General features: G+C 51.8%; 8 protein-coding genes across 8 annotated transcripts; 1 reads left to right on the forward strand and 7 right to left on the reverse strand.

The window, feature by feature from the left end:
- Positions 1-1,545: 1,545 nt before the first annotated feature.
- Positions 1,546-3,071, reverse strand: pex13 (peroxin PEX13; the record flags this gene model as incomplete). The annotated part of the gene is made up of 3 exons (XM_056669502.1): positions 1,546-2,324; positions 2,391-2,918; positions 3,023-3,071. 3 exons carry the CDS (start codon positions 3,069-3,071, stop codon positions 1,546-1,548), a joined length of 1,356 nt encoding a protein of 451 aa, XP_056519332.1.
- Positions 3,072-3,751: 680 nt separating this feature from the next.
- On the reverse strand, positions 3,752-5,694 carry N7515_008759 (ER oxidoreductin; the record flags this gene model as incomplete). Its single annotated transcript, XM_056669503.1, has 3 exons — positions 3,752-3,887; positions 3,950-5,535; positions 5,593-5,694. 3 exons carry the CDS (start codon positions 5,692-5,694, stop codon positions 3,752-3,754), a joined length of 1,824 nt encoding a protein of 607 aa, XP_056519333.1.
- A 1,400-nt stretch (positions 5,695-7,094) lies between these two features.
- Positions 7,095-7,361, reverse strand: N7515_008760 (uncharacterized protein; the record flags this gene model as incomplete). Its single annotated transcript, XM_056669504.1, has 1 exon — positions 7,095-7,361. One exon carries the CDS (start codon positions 7,359-7,361, stop codon positions 7,095-7,097), a length of 267 nt encoding a protein of 88 aa, XP_056519334.1.
- Positions 7,362-11,328: 3,967 nt separating this feature from the next.
- On the reverse strand, positions 11,329-12,216 carry N7515_008761 (OPA3 family protein; the record flags this gene model as incomplete). Its single annotated transcript, XM_056669505.1, has 2 exons — positions 11,329-12,108; positions 12,157-12,216. 2 exons carry the CDS (start codon positions 12,214-12,216, stop codon positions 11,329-11,331), a joined length of 840 nt encoding a protein of 279 aa, XP_056519335.1.
- Positions 12,217-13,466: 1,250 nt separating this feature from the next.
- On the forward strand, positions 13,467-16,990 carry N7515_008762 (CDC5/polo family serine/threonine-protein kinase; the record flags this gene model as incomplete). Its single annotated transcript, XM_056669506.1, has 3 exons — positions 13,467-13,784; positions 13,834-14,276; positions 14,332-16,990. The coding sequence occupies 3 exons, from the start codon at positions 13,467-13,469 to the stop codon at positions 16,988-16,990; spliced, it is 3,420 nt and encodes a 1,139-aa protein (XP_056519336.1).
- A 317-nt stretch (positions 16,991-17,307) lies between these two features.
- Positions 17,308-19,206, reverse strand: N7515_008763 (MDR family MFS transporter; the record flags this gene model as incomplete). The annotated part of the gene is made up of 4 exons (XM_056669507.1): positions 17,308-18,441; positions 18,511-18,821; positions 18,869-18,944; positions 19,000-19,206. 4 exons carry the CDS (start codon positions 19,204-19,206, stop codon positions 17,308-17,310), a joined length of 1,728 nt encoding a protein of 575 aa, XP_056519337.1.
- Positions 19,207-20,011: 805 nt separating this feature from the next.
- N7515_008764 (uncharacterized protein) lies at positions 20,012-21,227 on the reverse strand (the record flags this gene model as incomplete). The annotated part of the gene is made up of 4 exons (XM_056669508.1): positions 20,012-20,508; positions 20,561-20,875; positions 20,958-21,163; positions 21,211-21,227. 4 exons carry the CDS (start codon positions 21,225-21,227, stop codon positions 20,012-20,014), a joined length of 1,035 nt encoding a protein of 344 aa, XP_056519338.1.
- Positions 21,228-21,831: 604 nt separating this feature from the next.
- N7515_008765 (uncharacterized protein) lies at positions 21,832-22,509 on the reverse strand (the record flags this gene model as incomplete). Its single annotated transcript, XM_056669509.1, has 2 exons — positions 21,832-22,061; positions 22,134-22,509. 2 exons carry the CDS (start codon positions 22,507-22,509, stop codon positions 21,832-21,834), a joined length of 606 nt encoding a protein of 201 aa, XP_056519339.1.
- Positions 22,510-22,626: the final 117 nt, after the last annotated feature.

Raw genomic sequence — 22,626 nt, forward strand, 5'->3', positions numbered from 1 at the left:
ATGCGCACAACATCTCAACATTTACCGGGACTATTTACCGGGTGCACAGAGGGTGGTACCGGCGGAATTGGAATTCGTGCTGGGAGTGGAATGTTCATGGATATCTGATGTGGGATGATCCTTGATTTGAGAGCGAGTCTTGCTATTGACTACCAGTCTACCTCTATCAGCCATCACGGCGTGTCCGTTTATTCATTGCCGGTCACAACGGCATACTCGGTATACTCCAGAACACATAGCAACAATGTGATACAGCCGGGTAAAAGTGAGTGTGGGATTATCATTTTGAAAAGTTATAGATGGCAATACCACCTGATTGATAGTACATATAGAATCTCGATATTTCCAACCTTGTACCCTGAATATCAACATTGGAGTAGAATCAACACTAATAACTTTGGACTACAACTATGCAAGGTTTCGCTCTACAACCTCTTCAACCCCATTGGAATCAAGATTCAATTCTCGAAGGATATAAACAAGTAAACCCATACCAAATCCCCAACAAAGTACAAACAGAAGTACCTAAGTGAAAACCCTCCAGCTAGGTCCCTAGAAGCCAACAATCCCATCCCCACCGACCCAACAGCCCAATCCATCCGTACCTCGTACTTTCCACACAAATCAACTTTCAGCCAAAACGTCAAAATGCCAAAACGTCCAATCCCCTCTATCCGGTACCCTGCAGCTTGAAACCCCAGATAAGTCGAGGTCTGGATTGAAAGGTTACAGGGGTTAGCGGGAGATCGGATATCCGCATGGGTGAACTGGCACATGATTATCATTACGTCCCTTTGCTCTTACTTGATTGAGGTTGGTCCTAACCTTGGAACAATGGAAGGGACTAGTACGTATTTTCGGTACTGGAACTGGGAGGAAGTAGATGTATTTATGGAGGTATTTGTAGAAGTAGATCTGTCAGTAGTTGGTTCTAGTGGAGAAAGATTAGCGGATAGAGCGGACGGCCCCGATGGTCCACTGTGGGCCGGGTGGGATACATCCAGTCATCCATGGATGTACGGAGGGTAGTACTCTATGGCTTTACTGTGTAGGTACAGTAGAGATTTGATTTGATACGTATTAGGGAGAGACCTATGAGGGAAGGTTGTACATTAGGTAGATAACCGTGTATTCCGGGTTAAGAGGCTTTACATGTAGTTCAGACTGAATCATTCTGTGCATTGCACTAATAAGGTACTAAATACATAAGCCAAATGGGATCGGGACGGTCGCTAAATTGATTCCAATCCAAAAGCATAAAGAAAAGAAGAACAGAGATAGAATGTGAAAGATAGAGAGGACGGGCGGAGACCGGGGGTATATAAAACTACCCAGTCAGGAGAGTCGTGATCATGACCTCGGGTATGAGGGAACAGTTACTGCACAGCAGATTGTAGGCCACGAAAGGAGAAAGTCGAGTGTCAGAGACACACTTGTAGGATATAAGAATGAGCAATGGGCTCGAGGAAAGGGGAGGGAGCTTTTTTGGCCGAACAGTGTCTCCATCTAACATTGGAAAGGCACAGGCAAAGTCTATGACGTGGCTCATGAGTAGAAGGTGCTCTTCTGGAAGCTTTCAGGCGAGATATCACCCATCTTGCTCGTAAGCTCGGGCTTGCTCAGGGACGACAGGCTCTGCGTGCGGCCCTCGGCAACAGAATCACCCTTCATTGTGCTGGTGCGAGTACCAGGCTCGCTGCCGGCCGTGATAGCCTGCTGGCCAGGTCGGCGCTGAATAGTCTCCAGATACGGACCGGGGAGGTATCCGACGCGGCCATCGCGGGCACGGCAGCGCCACCACTCAGAGGCATTGCCCATAGGGTCAGACTTGCTGAGGACAGCAACGATATCTCCCTTCTTCACGGCGAGATCAATGCCGTTAGCCTCCTGGGTCTCAGGAGTATAGTCGTAAAGAACACGGCAGAAGTCCAGCTTGGACGGGTCGAAGGCTGCGCCTGGCTCACCGTTGGGTCCGACGAGCTGCTGGCGGCGCTTGGCCTCTTCCTCCTGGTTCCGGGCCATGGTCTGGATGAGCTTGCCCATCAGGTAGGGCAACCCGAAGAGGGCAACCAGGAACATGAAGAAGGGCTTCTTGGATGGCCTGGGAGGAGCAGGGGAGCCATCGGGAAGTGTGGCTGCTCCTGCGCCTTTGCCCATGAATGCTGCAAAGGCAGCCGGGGTCAGGGACGTTGCGTCCGCCGGTGGCGGACGGCCGGTGAGCTTGGCAATCAATGTGCGGAACCACCGAATGAGGGTGAAGATTCCCAGGGCTGAGCCGAGGGTTGTGCGTAGGTTTCCAAATTGTTCTGCGACCGATACCATTGCTGTAGAATTTGAGTTAGCGAATGTTCTTGATAAGAGTGTCTCCTTTGGAGAATCGAGGTACATACCAAAGAACGAACTGTGTGTGGCCATGTAAGTGCTCTGGAGCATTTGAGCAAAGCCTCCAAACGCACCAACGATACTCTCAATCATGTGGAAAGTGGCCTGGGTGCTCTGTCCGAACGAATTCGTCAAGCTGTTCGGATCATTGGGATCTAGTCCACCCATGCCACCGTACATGCCACCTCCCATTCCACCCATCCCCCCATACATGCCACCTCCATAGCCTCCTCCGTATCCCCCGCCGTACATGGAGCCCATCCCGCCCATGGTGCCGAAGCTGGAATAGGGTGATGAGTAAGCGCCCATTCCGCCCATGCCACCATAGGTAGAGCCGTACGCGCCCGTTCCAAGCCGGGATGCTCCGTATGGTGAGTAATTTGTTGCGGTGTTGTTGACTACAGAGTTGAGGGCGCTAGGGCGGGAGGGAAGGTCGGGAGCGGAGGATGCCGTTGAGGCGGGGGTGGCCGCTGTGGTAGTCATCGCGGTCGAGGTAGCAGGGCTACCGGTGATAGATGCTGTTGATAATGCGTTGCCTATGGGTGGGAAAGAAGAAAGAGTCAGTCTGAGATGGGAACTGGGGGATCGCGCCCGTGACTTGGTGGCGCTAGGGTGTCGGCAATCAAAAGAGGAGACTTACCAGCTGCGCCGGCTCTCTCCCACGGTTTTGGTGGCGAAGGCGTCGCCATGGAGTTGGATATTAGCGGACTCGCATCGAGGTATTCAAATAGTATTGGAGTTAGTGGTTAGTCGAGACGCAGAGTCGAGAAAGGACGATGACGGAGGGAAGAGAGGAGAGACGAAAAGGTCGCATGTGGGCGGGAGTGGAGATGCCGAGGTCGGGGTTTGCCGACGGAATACGGGGTATTGGTACTTGAGGGTACTTGAGGGACAACTCAAGAACACAACTACACAGTATTAAGGGAAATCTTGGAATGAATGTGGCAAGAACAGCCTGGTTATTCAATTATCCAAAGATCAGTCGCTTCTGTTGGCTCTGTCCGACCAGTTCGTTGAAATCTCTGTGGTGGCAAACGGATGCATCTGAGGCGACCGAGGTATCTCAGATTAGAATGAACAGAGTAGATCGTTGCGCATGACCATATTTTAGATCCCTAGTACGGAGTACATCGTAGACATAGCCTCATAGGCTTCTTCTATTTCTCAAGTGTACCCTTGGTGTGTACCTTATGCAATTCTCCTGTGAGTCCTGTCTAGGCAGGTCCTCGAACTACGCCTACAATTATCACTACAGTGGTATTGAAGAATTTGTAGTGAACAGAGTATCAGACCTGAAATACTCATAAACAAAGTCTACCAACGCCACCCAAGCCGATATGTACAGATGCTAATGCAAATAATAGCAAACTCATAACTCATCATGAGAACCCTGAGTCTTAACAGGGCGCGGCGTCGGCACCTTCAACTTCCACATGCGTGGAGGCACCGGCAACCCGAGCCAGTAATTGTATAGTCGGAAGGACTCCGATGCGCCGATTTGGAACCTGCAAGAGCCGGTGAGTACTAGGTCGATCAACATGCGGTGACCGTTGAATTTAAAACTTACATTGTCCGCGGGATATCCATCCATGACTGCCAAATATACCCGACTGTACCCCAGATCATATCCCACTCGTTCTTGAGATCCTCGAAGAAGCCATCGTCCGGATTGCGCGGTTTGCGCTCCCAAGGATACCGCTCCGGTGCTTCACCTCGGCCGTACACATAGTCGCTGTCACCTCCTTCGTAGTAGAAGTTGTTGTTCCCGTCTCGGAACACACGCCGGTTGTTGCCAAGGGCGTTGGCGTGGTGGGACGAGGGGACGGCACCGTGGACGGGGAACATGTGAGTGTTGCCGGTAAGCAGAGCTCGCTGCATACTGCGCGAAGCAGCCAAGCTGTGCGAGATGCGGCCGAGGGTGTTGATGAGGGCGACCAGCTCGGTGCGGCGCAGGGGTGGGTTCTCGCCGTTCTTGGTCTCGTCGTAGTCGAAGAGCACCTTCAGCGCCGTTCCGTAGCCGTTCACTTGGAGCTTACCCCAGAGTCGGCACTTGTCGCAGCCAACACAGTCCATCAGACGGCTGACATTGCGGAAGCGGTTGCGGAAGTCCTCTTTCAGGCTGATGGAGTTGGGGTCTTGGAACATAGTCTTCTCGTCGAAGATTTGCGGCAGTGTTGACAATTCGCTGGTGAGCTTGTTGACGCGCTTCTTGGTCTCGCGGTCTTGCTCCGCATCGCTGGTGCAGAACGTGTACCCATCTAGGTGCTTGCGGAGCTTGGACACGGCGCGAGAGACCAGTGCATAGTTGAAGTACATGTTCGAAATGCGCTCGGGGTGGTCCAGAAGGCGTTCCTTGAAACATTGCACATTGGGGTGCCACTGGCCCGTGGTCTGATTGAGGTAGTCCCAGCATAAATGTGTGGAAATGGATGCGTGCATGCCGCTGATCAGCCGGTGGAACACTCGCTTCTCCAAGCACTCGTTATCCAGCGGTAAGCCTTCCACGCTCTGCGAGCCCTGGTGGAGCATATTGCGGAAGGCAGAGGCTGCCTCGAGGCCGCCCAGCGGTACGTTGAGCGACTGCTCTTCCATCTCGTCGGACACGGGCTTCATAAAGCAATTCTCGCCGTAGATGGCATTCCACACCTGGTGTGCGCCTGCTCCGCTGTATCCTGTAAACCGCTCTGGGTTGTCCACCAAGCTCACGTAGTCTCCCTTGCCAGCGGAACCCTCGTCCTCGGGGACACAGTAGTCGCGCTCGTCGCATTCGTCATCGTATTCCACCACACAGCTCTCGCCAACATCATCGCCCAGCTCGCCCTGTAGTGGACGTTCTTTCGGGCGCTCTGCCTGAATCTTGCGGGGTGGGTGATTCGCCTTGGGTCCCTCCAACTTGCTTAGTTCTTCGGCGCGCCATGTGAGCGGGATGTCGTCTTCGGATTCGATCGTGTTCACGGCACAGGCAATGTTGCCACACATGCTGCTGGAATCTGACCAGAAGGGGCATTCTTTATTGAACAGGTTGAGGCGGTAGTAGGAGAAAAAGTCCGTTTCTTGGGTGATGGAGTTGATGGTCGTAAAAATCATGTCATTCATGCCGTTGATGTCGCCGTACGAAACACAGGCATCTGAAACCATAGCGGAGGGTTCAAGCTGAAGCAAATCGCATTGTCAGTCTGGGGAATGTCGGGACACTGTGACAAAACTTACAGCGCACTTGGTTGGGTCCAGTGAAGGATCTTGTTCGGCGGCATGGCTGAGTCCTGCTAACGCGAACACTGCTGCGTAGAACAGTCTCGCTGAAGACCGCATGTTGCCCAAAATTTCTAATATCTGGCGAAACGAGCGCTGACACTGGCTTGTATATGCAGTGGCGCAAAGGCCAGATTGAAGAGCGGTCTATTCGGTGGCAATTGTAAACTGGGAGTTGCGCAAGGGTAGTTTGAAAAGGACACAATGTCAATAAGTCATATCAACAAGAAGACAGGAATCAAAGAATGTCATCTAGACAGCAAAGTGGACAGCAAAGTGGACAAGCTGGCCTCGAAATGCACGGAAGATCGGCCGATCGCCAAGAAATGACAATAAATCAGTCTGATTGCTGATTGGCCGACTGATAACGTCCACTCTGTCCAAATCAGCCCTGGAACGACATCGTCTATCCCTCTGTCACGATCTTCCGTGGCGAAGACTGTCCATCGACGCAGGTAATAAGCCTCTACGATTGATATGCCGAGAGATATACATAGACGGAGGGGTTGTCTACATGCAGGATGAAGAATAGCAATCTGTGCAACAAGTTCAAGTTTCTACTACTAGTGCCGTGTGCGATGCCGCCGCCGTAGGCCGAGTCAGGGTCGGGATCGAGCAGAAGACGGAAGCGCTTATGAGCCGTTTGGCCACCCGGGAGAAGCAAGGTAGCAATGCCTGTCGAGGCAACGCATATCACAATATTGCCCTGGGCTCGAAGATGAGCAGACAGAGCGCGATGGACAAAAGTCTAGGGCAAGGTCGTCATCTGTGTCGCTTCCACCGGTATCGCTTTCTTATTTCTCCCCGGTGGGCGAACGGCCCATAAGTGCTTCCGCTTGCTTCTGCAAAGTCGACCGCAACGGCGGCAGCGATGCACCGGTGGAGGTGCAGCAAGGCGATCAAAAAGCAACGTCGCTAGGGGTTGAACGTACAGGAGGCATGACGAACGACTATGCAGGGAAAAATGATGAGGCTAAAAAGGAGGTTGAAGCGCCAGGGTGGCGTGCATGCTTATATAGCGCAGAAGCTTGCCCAGCACGGGCGGCTTCCAGGCTCCTAGCGCAGCATAGGACGACGACATGTTCGAAAGCAGGCGGCCGGCCAGTCGAGGAAAGCGGGGGGCGGAGTCACGATGTGACGCTGGGCAGGACGGCCGGAAGCGGCGCGGCGGGAGGAAGAAGTAGGGAGAAACCGAGACAACAGAAGAAAATTGATCCAAGCCCTTGGCAAAAGGGAAAGGGACGAATGGGGAGGGAGGAAGGCCTAAGAATGTGGAGAAAACGTTAGTGGATAGAGCAGTGAGGAATGAGGATAGTAATAATCTTTGGCGTCACAGGCGCTGGGAAGACACATCTCGCGCGCCAGTACGTGTTTACTCAGCGCGACTGCAAATTCCACTGGGTTAATAGGTGAGGTCTGTAGGGAATTGCCCAAGTATCTAGCAATGCCAACCAGTGGCATCATGCATGTGCATTGAACCCATGGGCCATTGGAATGGGTGAGTAACGACACATGCAGACCTTGGCTTCGACCAGCGTGGCTGCTTGCGCAATCTCCCAGAAGCACTTGTACATGGACTCGCGAGACCTCGCGTCGATCCAGAAGATGCCACCAGGGTAGCAGTCGCGCTGAGTGAACACGTAATGGCGCGCGAGATGTGTCTTCCAGCGCCTGGGACGCCAAAGATTAATACAGTCATTGACCACCGTGTGCCCCCTCGCTGTCATCGTCAGATCCAGAGGCTTTGAAGTCGGAGGATGGGGTAGCAGGGGTCCAGTGGTCAGTGAAGGAGGAGTCAGGGAGCGAGGAGCCAGTGGACAAAGACTGAGAGAACGAGGAAGCCCTATGAGGAAGAGCCTGACTCCCATGCAAAGTCTCTCCACTTTCCCTTCGTATTTCGTCTCTCCTGGTCGGACTTCGCTGTCCAGGACCACTTTTGGCACACCGTCACGCGCAACGAGCCTGCCTCTGTGGGCCTCTGGTAGACGTTTACGTCGTACGTGTTTTTGACCAGCACATGGTACACATAGACCGTTCTTGTCTGCCCATACCGGTGTGCTCGGGAAGAGTGGATTCCATGTAATTCTCTGTCTTACATTTCACGCTGAAGCTTGAAGCACGAGTGACGGTGCTTTGCTTCTTGGGCACAACGGCAGCTTCGATGGAAGATACTGCTGCATCGTAGCAGGCACGTCACTTGTTGGTGCCGCATTCTTTCGGCCCGATATGAGTGCGTGTGGTTGCCATAACAGGATCTGCAAGCGGTATGTCCGCATAGTGTGCAGCGGAAGATGGTATCTTGACACAAGATCGTTGTCAGCCAGGCCAGTGTGGGTCATGGCAAGGCAGGTATGTTGAATGGAGGCGGCGAGGTTTGTTGATTGACGCGTGCTTCCAACCTTCTGGTAAAGGGAAGCACAAGATGGATAATGTCAAGGAAGATAAAACAAACGATAAAACGCGAGAGAAAGGATGGCCAAAGCGATGAACAACGATAGTTGGAAAGGTCAAGAATGAAAGGAGAAGAGGCACCAGGACAGAGAGTTAAGTAGCTTTGAAAGAGGCGGGACGATCGGTCACGAGCGTTTAGTCACGGGCCTTCGGTCACCGCCTTTCATAGCAATGGGCCCGGAATGGGAAACGAGGCTATTCCCACGTGCCATTTTGGGGAAAGGAGAACAGCGCGATACCGCCTCAAAAGGTCGAATACCCTCGACCTAATTACCAGGTGACCTATCTTCGATATATTCCCTTGATCATGTCTACAACCTCCGGAAAAATGTTGCTACAGCTCCGACTACTAACAAGAGATCATAGTATCCGAGTTTTTCTATCCATACAGCCTAACAGCCCAGGTTTGGTCAAAGGGGATTAGGGTCACGTGAGCATGTGACCCAATACTTGTTTGCACACTTTGCACCGCTGCCTCCCTGTGCCCACAGTACTTTCATGTTTGTTCAGGCTTCTGATAGATTGCATCTGGCCCAGCCAAATTGAATCAGTTTTGGCTTCAGTCCTTCACCGATAGAACATTGGCATTTGGCAGTGCCCACTCCGGAGTGAAATATGAATGCATTCTCCGCTCAAGACATGCAGAGGCAAGAGAGGGCAGAATGCAGATGGGGCTGGAACTCAGGAAGTGGATCAGAGTGATCTCAACCGAGTCCATCCCGGGCGACACCCAGTTCGATGATCGTGAGGAAGGCCATATTTGATTGGGTTCCATTCCACGGCGGGGTTTCAAGGTTGAATCCATCAGAGCATCAGAAGCTACCACGCCGTGTCACCGCCCAGATGGAATTTCTCTCCAAATGCCCGCTACCATGCTATCGCCGTTGGTATAGTTTACAGGTGCAAACTTTATAAACTATGTGATCGCCTATGCCTAACCTTCATAAGAGAGACTGGAGCATCGGGATATTGGGAGTGTTCACCATATACAGGTCAATGTCCTTCCACTTCAACGCATCATCTTCCGCTTCATAACAGGAAGACAGTACAAGGGTTCCAGGTCGGGCTGAAGTTGAAACCGTCATCTTTCGCAGCGTGTTTAATTGGAAAGGCTATATCACAGGCAGCTACTAAATGATTCGTGATAGCGAAGACTTCGTTGATGCTAAATGGCGGCTGCTCTTTCGCGGTCTTATCAAGGTCGTGCTCTATGACCATTGTTTGAGCCAGCTATTGGAGTAAGTAGATTAACATGTATCGTATCATCATGATATCGGACTATTGAATCTCCTCTCCTGTAGTCCCACTACTCCCAGTGGCGGACCTGGTTCGCAGACAGGTTCGCGTTTCTCGCTCTTCAGTAGATACCGGATTAGAAATGGGAGAAGACCAATGGGCATGATGTCTGGGTGAAGTGTGACCCTCAACACAACCTCACGAAAGCACCATGTGACACGACCCACCAATGCGCTCGCCTTTCATGTCCAAGGTCCAGGTATAGCAAGCGCTTATGTAGTTCCAAGGCTGAGGTCATATGGTCGCATGCTTACTCGTGCCCCAGCTGCCTAGGTCGATCATCCGGCGGTGGTATAAGAATGCCCAACGCACCGTGAGAGACGCTTCCATCAGGGAGACTCTCCGGGCCGATAACGGACCTGGGACCAGGCAGTGAAGATCCCCGCCTTTGTCCTCCTCGCTGACCCCTGCCGGGATATGGAGAGGACGGATGATAGCGTGTGCCTGTTGCCTGTGGGTTCGGAGTAGTGGGGGTTGGAGGAGGTAAAAGAAACCACACACGGCTGGAACGGACTGGGCCTCCAGACCGTGGTGGTTCTACCGATACTCCCGGTGGAGGACATGACTGTCGACAGGTCTGCCAGACTAGCGTTAACCGCGAACGATAAAATGCACGGATACGGTAAGAGAATATCTGCGACTCGATCCATTGCCAAGTCACCATTGACAGATCCAGCCTTTCCATAATGCGGCTATGGTCTCTGTCGCTCATAAGATCGTGGATCACGCAGTTCAAGTGGGCTTGGATACACCAGCAGGCGTACGCGAACATCGTGCCGAAGAAGTTCTCGTGTCGTTGTGCCTGGGTTGTGAAGAAGTCGCGGGGTGGATGGCGAACATTGTCCCCGGGTGGAAGTGACTGGCCTAGGAAATCGCCCAATCGTTGATAGCTGGATAGTACGATCGAAAGATGGCCTAGCCGTCCGATGATCTGGTCTTGACTTTCAGGGTAGTGGTGCGTCAAACCATGTAGAATCTCATTGAGCAAGTTCCAGAATCTGCCATGCTCGATCATAAAGTCCCTTGCCTGCGTACGTCCTTGCATAGCTTCGTTCGACATGGTTATACCGGCGGATGTCAGTAACTTCGGAGTTTAGCTCTCCTCGGCAGACCAAGACGATGGAGGTGATACGAAACAAGCGAATAGTATGCCTGATGAGAGACTGGTAACAAGTTGGCGAAAAAAACCGTAGAGCTTTGTTTCGAAACTTCGTATGTTATATGCGGTTTCGAGTGCGGCTCTTTCGGGTCGAGCGAACAAGGACTATTGTGGTAGAGACAATAGAAAGGAATATGGACAAAGACCAATATGCAAGGAACAAAGGGCATTGCTTCCCTTGTTAACATCGTGTCGTTCGTTACTTGAATTAGTCTCGGCGTCGGAGCCTCCAGGTGGTCCGCGAGGATGGCAACAAAGAGAGAGTTAGGTCATGAAAGAGCTCAGGCATCGATCCTGCGGCAATGAATAATTCCGCAGATCCTGTAATTGACAAAATCTTGTTGGAAGGATCAAACGCGAGAAGCCTGGAGTACGGGCAGGATTGACAGCTGTGTTGACTCTATGCTCCAATGCCTAGTGCAATTGTCCAAAGATGTTCCGTTCCGAGAAAGATGCAGTCCAAGTGACCGTCAAGGCCTCACTGCTAGACTATGATGGACTGCAGTGGCGGAAGACGTGTAAAGACATGGCGTTTGTCGGCATGGAAGTAATTTCTGGAAGAACATTTAAGCCGCTAGAGAGGAATTCGTAATATGGAAGTTCGTAGAGTGGGGTTTATTTGTACTGTACACAGAGTGATCCTCACAACGCCTGCTCTGGAGGATAAAATAACTCCTCAAGGCCTTTACAGTGGTCTTCGCACATCGGGGTATCTTGACCAAACAGAATAATTGCAAATTCCCACCTTCTAAAATGATAGTATCCGCTGGAGGCTGATCGCACAGCAGTCATGCACTTTTCGACCCAGCTGGTGGACTCTGACTTGCTGGAGTAGCTGATGCATCTTTTCCATTTGTCGAAGCAGCCATTTCCTTCGTGGGCTGAGTGTCAGCTGTAGACTCGGTTGTATTTTCAGCACTTCGGGTAAAAGTGATAAGAGAGGAAATGCGGGAGAACCACCCCCCTGCAACGGGTGGCGCTTCTAATTCTGGCGTCTGCTCGTATATTTCGCGAGAGAGAATCCTCTGTGAGGGCAGCTTGGGCAAGTCGCCGTGCTTCGCTCGTAACAGAAGCACCTCCTTCTCTAGTGCCACAAGAGCTTCCCGTGTCGCCTGTTCAGATTGTTCCAACTCAGCCAGTCTTCCTTCCACACCTTCTCGTCGTGTGCTTTCCTTATTCCGTGACCGGAATGACTCAAAGAGAATCAGACCTCCAGCAACGAGGAATAAGAAGGATTCAGAGATGAAGTTGGCACCGGACTCGATGGCTTTGGACTCGGACAAGGGCCGGATACGATAATGATGTGGTTTCGCAGCCTCCTCAGCTGCAGCTTTGGCTTTGGCCTCTGCTTCCTCGGCAGCTTTCGTGTCGGCCGCATTTAGAACAGTGGGGTTTGTGGGCTTATGCTTTCGCGCTTCCGCTGCGGCAGCGGCTTGGCGTTGTGCGGCGGCACTGTCACGGAGGGAACCTAGCTTGAGACGCATATCGAATCGGTGAAGGCCCTGAGCCATGGATACGCAGATCTTTCGGAACCGCTCATGTTCGCGAGCCTGGGCTTTGATTTGAGACTGGGCTGGTCAGCCTTTGTTTAACATAGATCTCAAGATACAACTTACAGCAATTGGTTTGGATAATGTCCTGATGACCAACGAGGAGAGCTTCAGTGTCAAAGACATGGCTGGGCGATGTAGAGAGCAAAGATGACGTTTGAGTCATCTCCTTACCTCCGCGGGAGTTTATCCATCTCGGAGGTCGGAGCGCGGCCCGGAGCCGCGCGTGCGTGACTCAGCACGATATTGCCATTTCGTCATCGCCCACCGCCCTGCACCCAAGAGGCAAGAGCACCTAGGAATCTTCTCGCTTTACACCGCAGGGAGAGCCCTGAGTACATGTACTGTGTACCTGTGAAAGGCACGCCCAAATGACGGACATATCGCTACCTGTTTGTGATCCACTGATCCAGTACGGAGTATTGGACGAATATCAGTGTGGGCATTGAGGTTATTCCTGCACTTGTCCCCATCTCTTTCATCCGCATCTATGGTGACAACCCGATATCACAGTAGGGCATAAGTAATGCGCAGTCTTCAGCCAAGCAGCCCAAGCTGAGCACGCATGATACCTATCAGATGGAACCGAGCAAGCGGTCGGCTGAGAGACCCCGAGATCCACTCTGGAAAGACCCAAGTACATCCAGAGCACAAAGAAAGCTCAAAATAGATGAGTTGAGTGAGTCGCATGGACAACTGGTGATAATGCTGTGTTCCTGGCCATTAATACATTCTATTGCTCTGAAGTTCTCTCTAACTTTTCGGGTTGATATGAAGATTCAGACCGGCTCTTCGGCCTGGCGTGGAGTAAACAAAAAGATATTCCGCATCGCACAATACCTCCTAGCAACGGACCACAGCCCAATTGGAAAGTATTAAGGACAGCCGACAGGCAAAGAGGTATATCCCATTTTCAGTGAAATCAGTAAAAACAATAAACATCGAAAAACCAAATCCCGAGACGACATGGGGAAATGGTCCACACGTGATCTCACGGGCCAAGGGCGGTGTTTATCGATTACCGTTTTGAGCAATCTGTTATGGCCCATCTTTGTTGACTCTTCAGTTCTTCCCCCAACCCTCAATTTGAGCGCGCCATTGTCGACTTTCCGAGATCTGTACAGTTTTGCTACTTTAGCGCTTTGCATTTCGGTAAGTTATGTTCTCTCCATTCCGTTCTCAACTGGGACGGCTTCGGCTTCCCGACGGAGCGAATTCTGACTCGGTCTCTGCAGGGATACTACTATCGCCGGAACTTGATACCCTTTACACTAGCACTTGCTCGCTTTTCATGATAATCTTTACGCTTGATACCCCCTGCCGAATTCTCCGCAATCATTGCTATCTCGTTTCGACTGCCATAGACAGACTACCCAATGATGGAGGCCCTCTCCCCGCGCACAACAAACCAAATGATCAAACCTAAACTGGCCATGGATCGCAAAGCTTATGAGAAGAACCTTGCGCCTCCAAGCAACCAGCAACAAGAGAAGCTCTCCACATCCAAAAGTTACGCCGACCCACCGCCGTCAATAGTTTCAGAACCGGGAGATGGGGAGCGATACTCAATAGGCGGATTCCTGGGGAAAGGCGGCTTTGCTGTGTGCTATGAGGGTACATTGGCCCGCAATGGGCGAGTGTATGCTATGAAAGTCGTTAAGTCACAAATGTCACAAAAGAAGATGGAGGAGAAGGTACGAGCCGTCGCATACACTTGTTTAACAGTACCTGACTTTTGCGCAGTTCCGAACCGAACTTCAAATCCACTCGAAAATGCGCCATCCATTTATTGTTCAGTTCTATCGCGCGTTCGCCTTCGAAACTAGCACATACGTCGTCCTGGAGTTATGTCCGAATGGCTCGGTGATGGATATGTTCCGGAAACGACGATGTCTGAGCTTGCCAGAAGTACGCCGGTTTATGATTCAGCTCTGCTCGGCCGTGAAATACCTACACAAACGCTTTGTCGCTCACCGCGACTTGAAGATGGGGAATTTATTCCTCGATCACAATATGAACATCAAGGTCGGGGATTTCGGGCTGGCAGCTATGATTCTTTCAGATAAAGATGCCAAGAGACGGAATACGCTGTGTGGAACGCCCAACTATATCGCCCCAGAAGTTCTGGATAAGAGCAAGGGTGGCCACACACAGAAGGTTGACATTTGGTCTCTAGGTGTGATATGGTAAGAATGCGCATCTCCACAGACCAGGTATGTCCTACTCACGACTGCATTCTAGCTTTGCCATGCTCGCCGGCTACCTACCATTTCAGTCAAAAACGCAAGAGGAGGTGTATAGAAAAGTGCAGAACTTGAATTACGTATGGCCCAAGGAATCGGATTCCACCAACTACATCCCCGAGGAAGCAAAAGATTTGGTCAGTCGTTGCTTGAATCTCGTCGACGAAGAACGGCCAGACCCAGACGACATTGTCGAACATCCATTCTTCAACATGTACGATGGTTGCATTCCTCGCCAATTGGATCCATCATGTCGATTCAACAAGCCGCTCTGGCTCAAAGATGCGTCGCCTCGGGGTGATTGTGTGGTCAGCGGGTACGGCTTGGACTCGGATGAGAAGCTTCGCGCCTATGTGTATCAAGTGGACGATCCTTCTCAGCGCTATCACTCCTGCAAGGCTGCCTTTTACTCACTTTGTGGCGTGGGACGCAAGCCTGATGGTACGGCGCGCAAATCCGTTGGCAAGAACTGCTCCAAGTCCGCATTTTCTGAGTGTGATGTGGAGGACTCCAGAGGTCTGCGGCCGATGATACCCCTGGAGCCGGATTATGTTTACCAATGGCCTCATGACCCTGAGGGTGATTGGTGTCTTTTGGAAACTTCCCGCAAGGTCATCCGCTCTGATGAGTCGATGCTTAACAGCAGCACTATGTCTCAGCGAAGTCTATCGGTTCGTCCTAACCCTATCGCAGCATCACGCACCAATGCCGCGCTTGCAGCTGCTCAACAGCGCCGACTGGAGGGCCAAAACCACGCAGCGACCCTACGTCAACAGGCCCGAGTACCTCCTGTCTCTCCCCGGAGAGCACCTGGGATTAGCGATCCCCCTGCTTTATCTTCTAGGCCGTACCGAGATGTCCCACAAGCGCCCGCGAGGCCCCCGCCGGTTACAGACGTACCGTCGGGAGGCCTCGCGGAACGTCCCATCCGGACACGGAGGATGGCATCCGCTTCTCAAGCCACCACCCTTCACAACAAGGACAAGGAAACCGTTCCCCAATTAGCCAAGTCCACAAGCATGCCATCTGGCTTGACTGTAGGCAAAACACGCTCTCAGTCTCGCAGATTGGCAGCCGCTGACCAGGGATTGCTACAGCCTTTTGTCGCACCGAACGAACGGCGGCCGTCTACTAGACCGGAGCAGGATGTGCCCAGCCGGCAGATATCCCTAAGGTCGTCTAAAGCAGACCTCAAAGCAGGCATTGCACGAGGCGAACGACGGAGGGACAGCCCCATTGAAGAAACAGCTCCGTCTTCACTAGCACAGTCGAAGATTGCTGAATCTAACGGACTCGGTCGATCCAACTCCAACGGTGTTGCTCGGAGTAACAGCAAGACCACTGGTAGAGCACGTTCAAGTCTGGGGCTCAGTCCTATGTTCCACTCGGACGATGATTGTAGACTGTTGCCACGGACTTCTCTCGCCGAGGTCAATACAGACTTGCGTCTCATGTTGTCTAACCTAGTTAACCACGCTCCAAGCCGGCGAAGAGGCGGAGTGCGCAAACAGCCCCATGCCTACGTCATCAAATGGGTTGATTACACCAACCGTTATGGAATCGGGTATGTCCTGGATGATGGCAGTGTTGGATGTGTGTTCAAAGGCGAAAATGGGCAGCCTGCGACGAGTGTTGTGGTACGCGATGGTGAAAGACACATCCGCCGGAAAGCGCGCAGCGTCGACGACGGCAAACAGCAACCGATCTACTACTCCGAGGCCAACCAACTAGTTCCCCGGACTGGACCCCCGGTAGAGTTCTATGAGAATAGAGACGACGATCTGCTAGGGTGCCGGGGCATCCGCCGCGCGTTGATTTCCCCCTCACTGTTCGACGCGAGAAGTTCAAAGGCGTTGAAGATTCGTAGCACCTCCGGAAACGATCTTGAACGAGCCGATGCGGAAAAGATCAAGCGGATGAAGCTTGTAGATCAATTTGGCAAATACATGATCGGAGCGCTTGGACGACATGGCGACGAAGGCATCATGGATGAAGACTTGCCCCAGCACAACAGTGCCCAGTTTGTCAAGTTCTACCAGCGTCTAGGCAACGTTGGTATCTGGGGCTTCGGAGACGGAGCCTTCCAGTTCAACTTCCCCGACCATACCAAGCTGGTGATCTCACCCGGCCGCACTCGCAGCTCCTCTCCCTGGATCGACTTCTACCATCTCTCATCCTCTGCGGCTCGCTTCTTCGCCGCCAAAGGCAAAATGCACCCAGCAGGGTTTGACACCCGCGCCGTGGCTTCTGACGAGGCAGCCACGTTCCTGAGTATCGCGAACGGCGATTCAGTCAATTCCACCGAAGACCGTATTCGGGATATCCTCGATGCCAACGCGTTTATTCAGAAAATCGCCTTTATCAAGGATACCCTCAAAGTCTGGATCAAGTTCGGCCGGCTTGGGGGTCGTCCGTCTTCAACCGATTCTACCGAATCCATGCCGGACGAGGCCTTTTGGCAAGGAACACAGGAGCGCTCGCACCCAGACAGCCCGGGAACCAAGTTCGTCTGGGTTACTGTCGGGGCACCGGATGGCGATGGAAACTATCGGTCTGTGGTGGTTAAGGATAGTGATCGGGTCCGGGAAAAGCGCGCGATGGGTCATGACCAAGAAATGGATCTACTCAAAGACCGACTGCGTGCGCTTGGTCGTTGATTCAATCTTTCCAATTTTGGTTTTTTGCTATTTATGTCCTCTTTACGATGTTATGACTTTGCTCTGTCTCATGCTCCATGTTTTATTCGAGTAGGATTATACACGACTTCTTATGAAGCTCGTCTTCGGTGTCAATAATATTTGTTCAGCCTGGTTCTTCGGCTTGCATCCTCCTATCTTTATGTCTTCACCCTCCCTAGTGTCCCCGGCTCTGTAATGTGTAAGGGATTAGCGTCTATGGAAGGCAGAGAGAGAGTGAGGAAGAATAGAGATCTCGATCATTACTTTGTACAATCCTGTACCCTAAAACCCCCGAACTACCACGCCCAAGGCCTCGACTCAGTAACCATCGACCTCTCCACCCTCAATTCAAAGTCCTTCTCGCTCCTCACCTCATCATCATCATCAAGCAAACCCTGATTCGTCTCCAAAGCACGATCAAGATCATAATGTTCAGTCAAGAGACTAATCAACAGCGCCACACCGCTCACCGCACAACAAACAACCCACACCGTACGAAGACTGTCCGTATAAGCTTCTTTCAGATTAGCCTTATCCGTCCCATCGGCCATAGCCTTGATAACTTGCACCAAACCCGCAGCATCCTTGCTATAAGCCCCCGCCATAGGTGCTAACGCGGAGTATTTCATCAGATTGCTGAACATGCGATTCTGGAACACCACACCACCGACCGCAACGCCAATTGCCTGGCCCAGAGCACGGAAGAAACTAAACATGGCGACTGCAATAGCCAGGTCTTTTGGTTCTGACGAGGCCTGTACTGCGTACCCGAGCGACGGGAATAAGATTCCCAATCCGAGACCAGGGACGATATTCAAGAATACCCATCCGATGACACTGGTGTGTACTTTGATCAGACACATCAGACCCAGTCCGACAGTCGACAGAACCCATCCAAGCCACACAGCCCATCTGTACCGACCCGTAAGTGTAATCAGTATGCCAGCAACCATCCCACTAGGCGCCACCGTAAAAGTCTCAGGGAAAAGAGCAACACCCGAGAGAATAGGACTGTATTCTTTGACAGCCTCGTAGTACAGTGGAAGGTAATACAGAGCGCACCAGAGGATTAGACCTTGCAGGACACTTCCGATGAATGAGACGACTGCTGTTTGGTTCTGGAAGACCCGCGGTGGGATAATCGGGTCGGAGGCGAAGCGGTATTCGTAGTATCCGAAGATGAGTAGACCGGCTACGCCGACACAGAGTGGGACTAGGGTTCGCCATGAGTCCCAGTCGTAGGATACGCCGCCCCAGCTTAGGGGGATGAGGAAGGATGACATGCTTCCGACGAAGAGGACGGTGCCGAAATAGTCGATTCGGCGAAGTTTCTCGGTTAGGGAGGACGGGGCGAGTTTGAGGTTTAGGAATAGGATGACGAGGATGCCGCCGACGCCGATGAAGGGGAAGTTTATGTAGAAGATCCAGCGCTGGGGGTTGTTAGTATGGGTATGTAGTTTGTGGGGTTTATACGACTAGGTATACAAGGATTGACTCACCCATGATACATTCTCGGAGAATCCACCTCCAAGAATTGGCCCTGTAACGGATCCGACACTCCACATTGCGCTGAGGATCCCAAAGTACTGTCCTCGCCAGCGCAGCGGGATGAGATCGGTGATGATCACCTCGCTTAGGGAGATGATGCCTCCTCCGCCGACACCTTGAATCGACCGTCCGATCAACATGTATGTGAAGTCATTTGCGATTGCGCATAGAATGGCGCCAACGGTGAAGAAGACCAGGGAAAGCAGGATCATGGGTCTGCGGCCGAAAATGTTGGAGAATGAAGCGAAGCTTGGTTGGAATACTTTTTGACGTTAGATGGATGTATTGTAGTCAGCATATAAGAGTTACCGGTTGAGCATAATAGGAACGAAGTCCCACTCCAGAATGCCTCAATGGCTGTTCCGTGGAGTTCTTGTGCAATTTCCTATACATTATTAGCTTTTCATGATCATGCCCAGAGAGGCTGTTGAAGAACTCACAGGAAGAGCCACAGAGAGCGATGTCCCATCCAGAGCAGCCATCAATGTGAGAACAGACAACGTAAAGAAGACCAGAATCCCCCTTCGACCCAAAGTGAACTTGTCATCGTCGACTCTTTTGTTCCTCTTTAGATCCAACGATGGTCTGATACTGTCATCGTAGTCGGATCTTCCGGGTCTGTAGAATGGAAAATCTGAGTCTGCCATGGCGTATAACAAGTTTGTAGGCAGTCAAACGGTCAGCGAGATATAGATAATTCCTGGTGAAGATTATCAAGGAAAAGGAAACTTGCATAAATTCTAGGCATAGTGCAGGCATATATAGTAGGCTAGACACATGTCCAGTCCACGCGGCATCCGAGATGGAATTTCAAACTGGACAATGTGTGTTCTGTTGGTTCGCTATGTTTGGTCTGGATACGGGCATATTGGTTGTCAAGGGTTTTCCACGACCTGGTTGGGGTATGAATGCGACTGCAGCTGCGTGCTAGGAGTCGGCTTAATTGCTCGCCGATGTTCGTTTGTCAGTCAGGGAGGGAATTGTTTGCCTCAGATGTCCACAGTCCTCGATATGGACTTTTCTTTGGGGATTCCATTGAAATGTTGCTCCATTCACGGTGTTTCCCTGGTCCCGGGCTGAGAAGTATACACTGTTCTAACTGAGAATCCTGACTGAGGTAAGAATCATGGGTGAGGCTGAGGATTCAATTGACGACCTAAATATACTGCATACCTTACTCTTGTACCACCCCACATCAAAAGAGCTTCACTTCATTGCAGTGGAATATGTCTCGATTCAGAGGATCTAGCATCTAGCCCGATTTGAAATATCCACAGTCTACATCATGACACCTGTCCCTCGCATCGATTTCCCCATTTCCTGCTGACCGGAAATATAAAACCCAGCACCAGACCGCTGGGTAAATGGCTGCTTCCTTACATCAAAGAACACTGCCACTCCGAAACAAAGGAAAGACCCATGCCACGACCCGACTTACAAACCCCTATCACCTCAGGCCTTCTCTTGCAGCAACCGCCACTCACCACTCACAATCTCCGGTAACGTTTCCACTAACCCAGGCGCCGAAGGCTTCCAACCTAAAAGCTTACGCGCCCGCAGCGAACGTCCGCGAGAATTCAACCCCCAGCTAACAGACTCATATCCTGCATTCTGCCTGGCACTTTCGAGATCGAGAGGTCCGGTCTTGGCTTCGGGAATGTACCCCAATTTGGCGGCTATCTCGGCTGTGGCTTTTGCTATGTCTCCCCAGCAGTGCTCGCCGTTCTCGGTGAGATAGTAGGCTCTGGGACCCCAGAGGCCGTCGTCTGTTCGGCCTGCGATTGCCGCGTCGACGAGTCGAGCGTAGACGTCACTTAAATCGTGGACGTGGATGTGATTAGTGATTGACTGGCCGGCGCCAATTATGGGACCTTTTTGTTGGCGGATGGTTAGTTTTGCTAGTTCGTAGACTTGGCGGCTGCGTTGGGAGATTGGACCGCGTCCTGTTCCTGGTGGACTTTCAGTAGTTGCACTTTATGAAAGTGAGCTTTGTAGGCGTACCGTAGATAGTGGGCGGACAGACAAGTGCTGTCCTGAGAACGTCTGAGTGCTTGGCTGCAGCCTCGAGGACGAGTTTGTCGACATTCCGATGGAATGCGTGATCAGGTAGATTGAGGAGCTCATCTACTCCATCCCAGTCGTTGTACACATGCTCGCTTCTATTTCCGTATTCGTTCTTATCGGTGTCTTCATATGTCAGGATGCCCGTGCCGCCTGTGTGCAGCCAGTAGCCTGGGTTTTCCTTGCTGTGGCCGGCGACCAGACCGGCAATTATGGCTTTAGCTGCTCCCACATGGTCGGAGGAATCCGCAGTGTCTATTTGGTCTGGTTAGTAGGATTTCCTGAAGTTCATGCATGGATGTATGTCGTGATAAAATGGAATTGAGTAGGGACTTACGCAGCACGATGTCTGCCGCGGCACTCTCTTTCTCGATCAAGGCGGAATCGTCCAAACCTCCGATTACCGTTCGGATGGATGGGTATTGGGCTTTTACTTTTTCGGCCTTTTCGGTGCTGCGAACCAGCGCGGTGTAGGAGAACTCTGGGTGTTTGGCTACGAGTGTGGCTAAGGCGTCGCCGCCGATGTAGCCGGTGACCCCGGTGCTTTGGCTTGTTAGAGCTGGACATCTTTAATTGAAGCACAGACTCACAGGAATAGTTTCGTCATTGTTCGTATCCTTGATATCAAGATGAACGGTAGGAGGGTTGGCCGGGTCTTGAGCGAGGGTCGTTTCCTGAAATGTACTAAATACTAATAGGAAGCCGAAGATCGATTCTCAGATGTTCGTGTAGTCAGCAGATGTGAATTATTGAAAGACGGTTAAATGGTCTACTGCGTATCGTCTTAACCGCGTATAACCCCGCAAATGGACGGTGGAGCCCGCGTATTATCAATCCTGGATTTATAAGCGGTTGCTCCGGGGAACTGGAGATGGAGCTCTGGAGCTCTGGAGCTGGAGGACATTCGCGTATTGGACTGTCCATAACACCTTCCATCGATGTGATAGTCCTCATGCCAAGACATCAAATGGGCTGTAAAATCATTGTCTGTGCAATCAAACCCCTCCAAATCGAGGGCCTAGACAAGAATAACGTAGCTAGCATTTCCTTTTTGACTATACTCGGGCTTCTCACTACTGACATCCCCCTCGCAAGCCACAATGGCTTGCGAGTGCATCATCTGCTTCCTCTTTGCTAACATGGCTATCCTTGCTCTATATAGCCCTGCCGTCAAGACTGGGCCAATCATAGCATGTGGAAGTCTCTGCTTCCTATCGCCCGTAAGGCGCTCGTAGCATCGCCGCCTGCTCGTACCCAGGACACGGCACAAGAACATCAACAACCCGGAACCCATATTTCTCATACATCGGCCTTCCCTCCGGCGACGCAGACAAGTAAACCTCCAACCCCTCAGCATCAGCCCTCTCAAGGCCCCATTTCAGCAACTTCGAGCCCAGCCCACGTCCCTTCTGCGACGGATGAACGCCAAGCATATCCAGATCTAGCACGTATCAAAATCAGTGTCTAGCCCAATATCAAGAAGAGAAGAGAAAAAAAAAATTGAAAAACCTACAATAATGCCTCCTCCCCCCCAACAAAACCCTATGCTGACTCTCCATGCCGGAGAAAAACCTCTCACAAAGCTCCTTATCACAACTCGGCGCCCAATTCACTTCAACCTCTTCATGTCGATCCTGATCTGCGCCGGGAACCTTCCATCGCGCGAACGCGACTATCGTCGACCCTGACGTCACTTTGAGATTCACCTCGTTGCTTGTGCCGGCGATGGAGCCCGCGATGCTGTCGTGGAAATTCTTCTCCCACCATTCTGTTACGTCTGGTGCGCGTGGGAACATTCTTTCGTTGAAGGGGCCGGTGAAGGCGGCGTAGAAGAGTTCTGTTAGCGCGGACGCGTCGGTGGGGTCGGCTGGGTGGATTTCTAGGGACATCATGGATGTTGTGTACACAGTAGGATGGTCGGGTTGGATGTTGGGATAGGTTGTTGGTCTAGTATGTTGTGTGTGTATGCAGTAGTTGTTTTACTGTGGTAATGTCCGTAGTGGTGG

This window comes from Penicillium bovifimosum (genome assembly GCF_028826915.1).
Source record: "Penicillium bovifimosum strain IBT 22155 chromosome Unknown utg000006l_segment0_segment0, whole genome shotgun sequence".
NCBI classification, from domain to species: Eukaryota; Fungi; Ascomycota; class Eurotiomycetes; order Eurotiales; family Aspergillaceae; genus Penicillium; species Penicillium bovifimosum.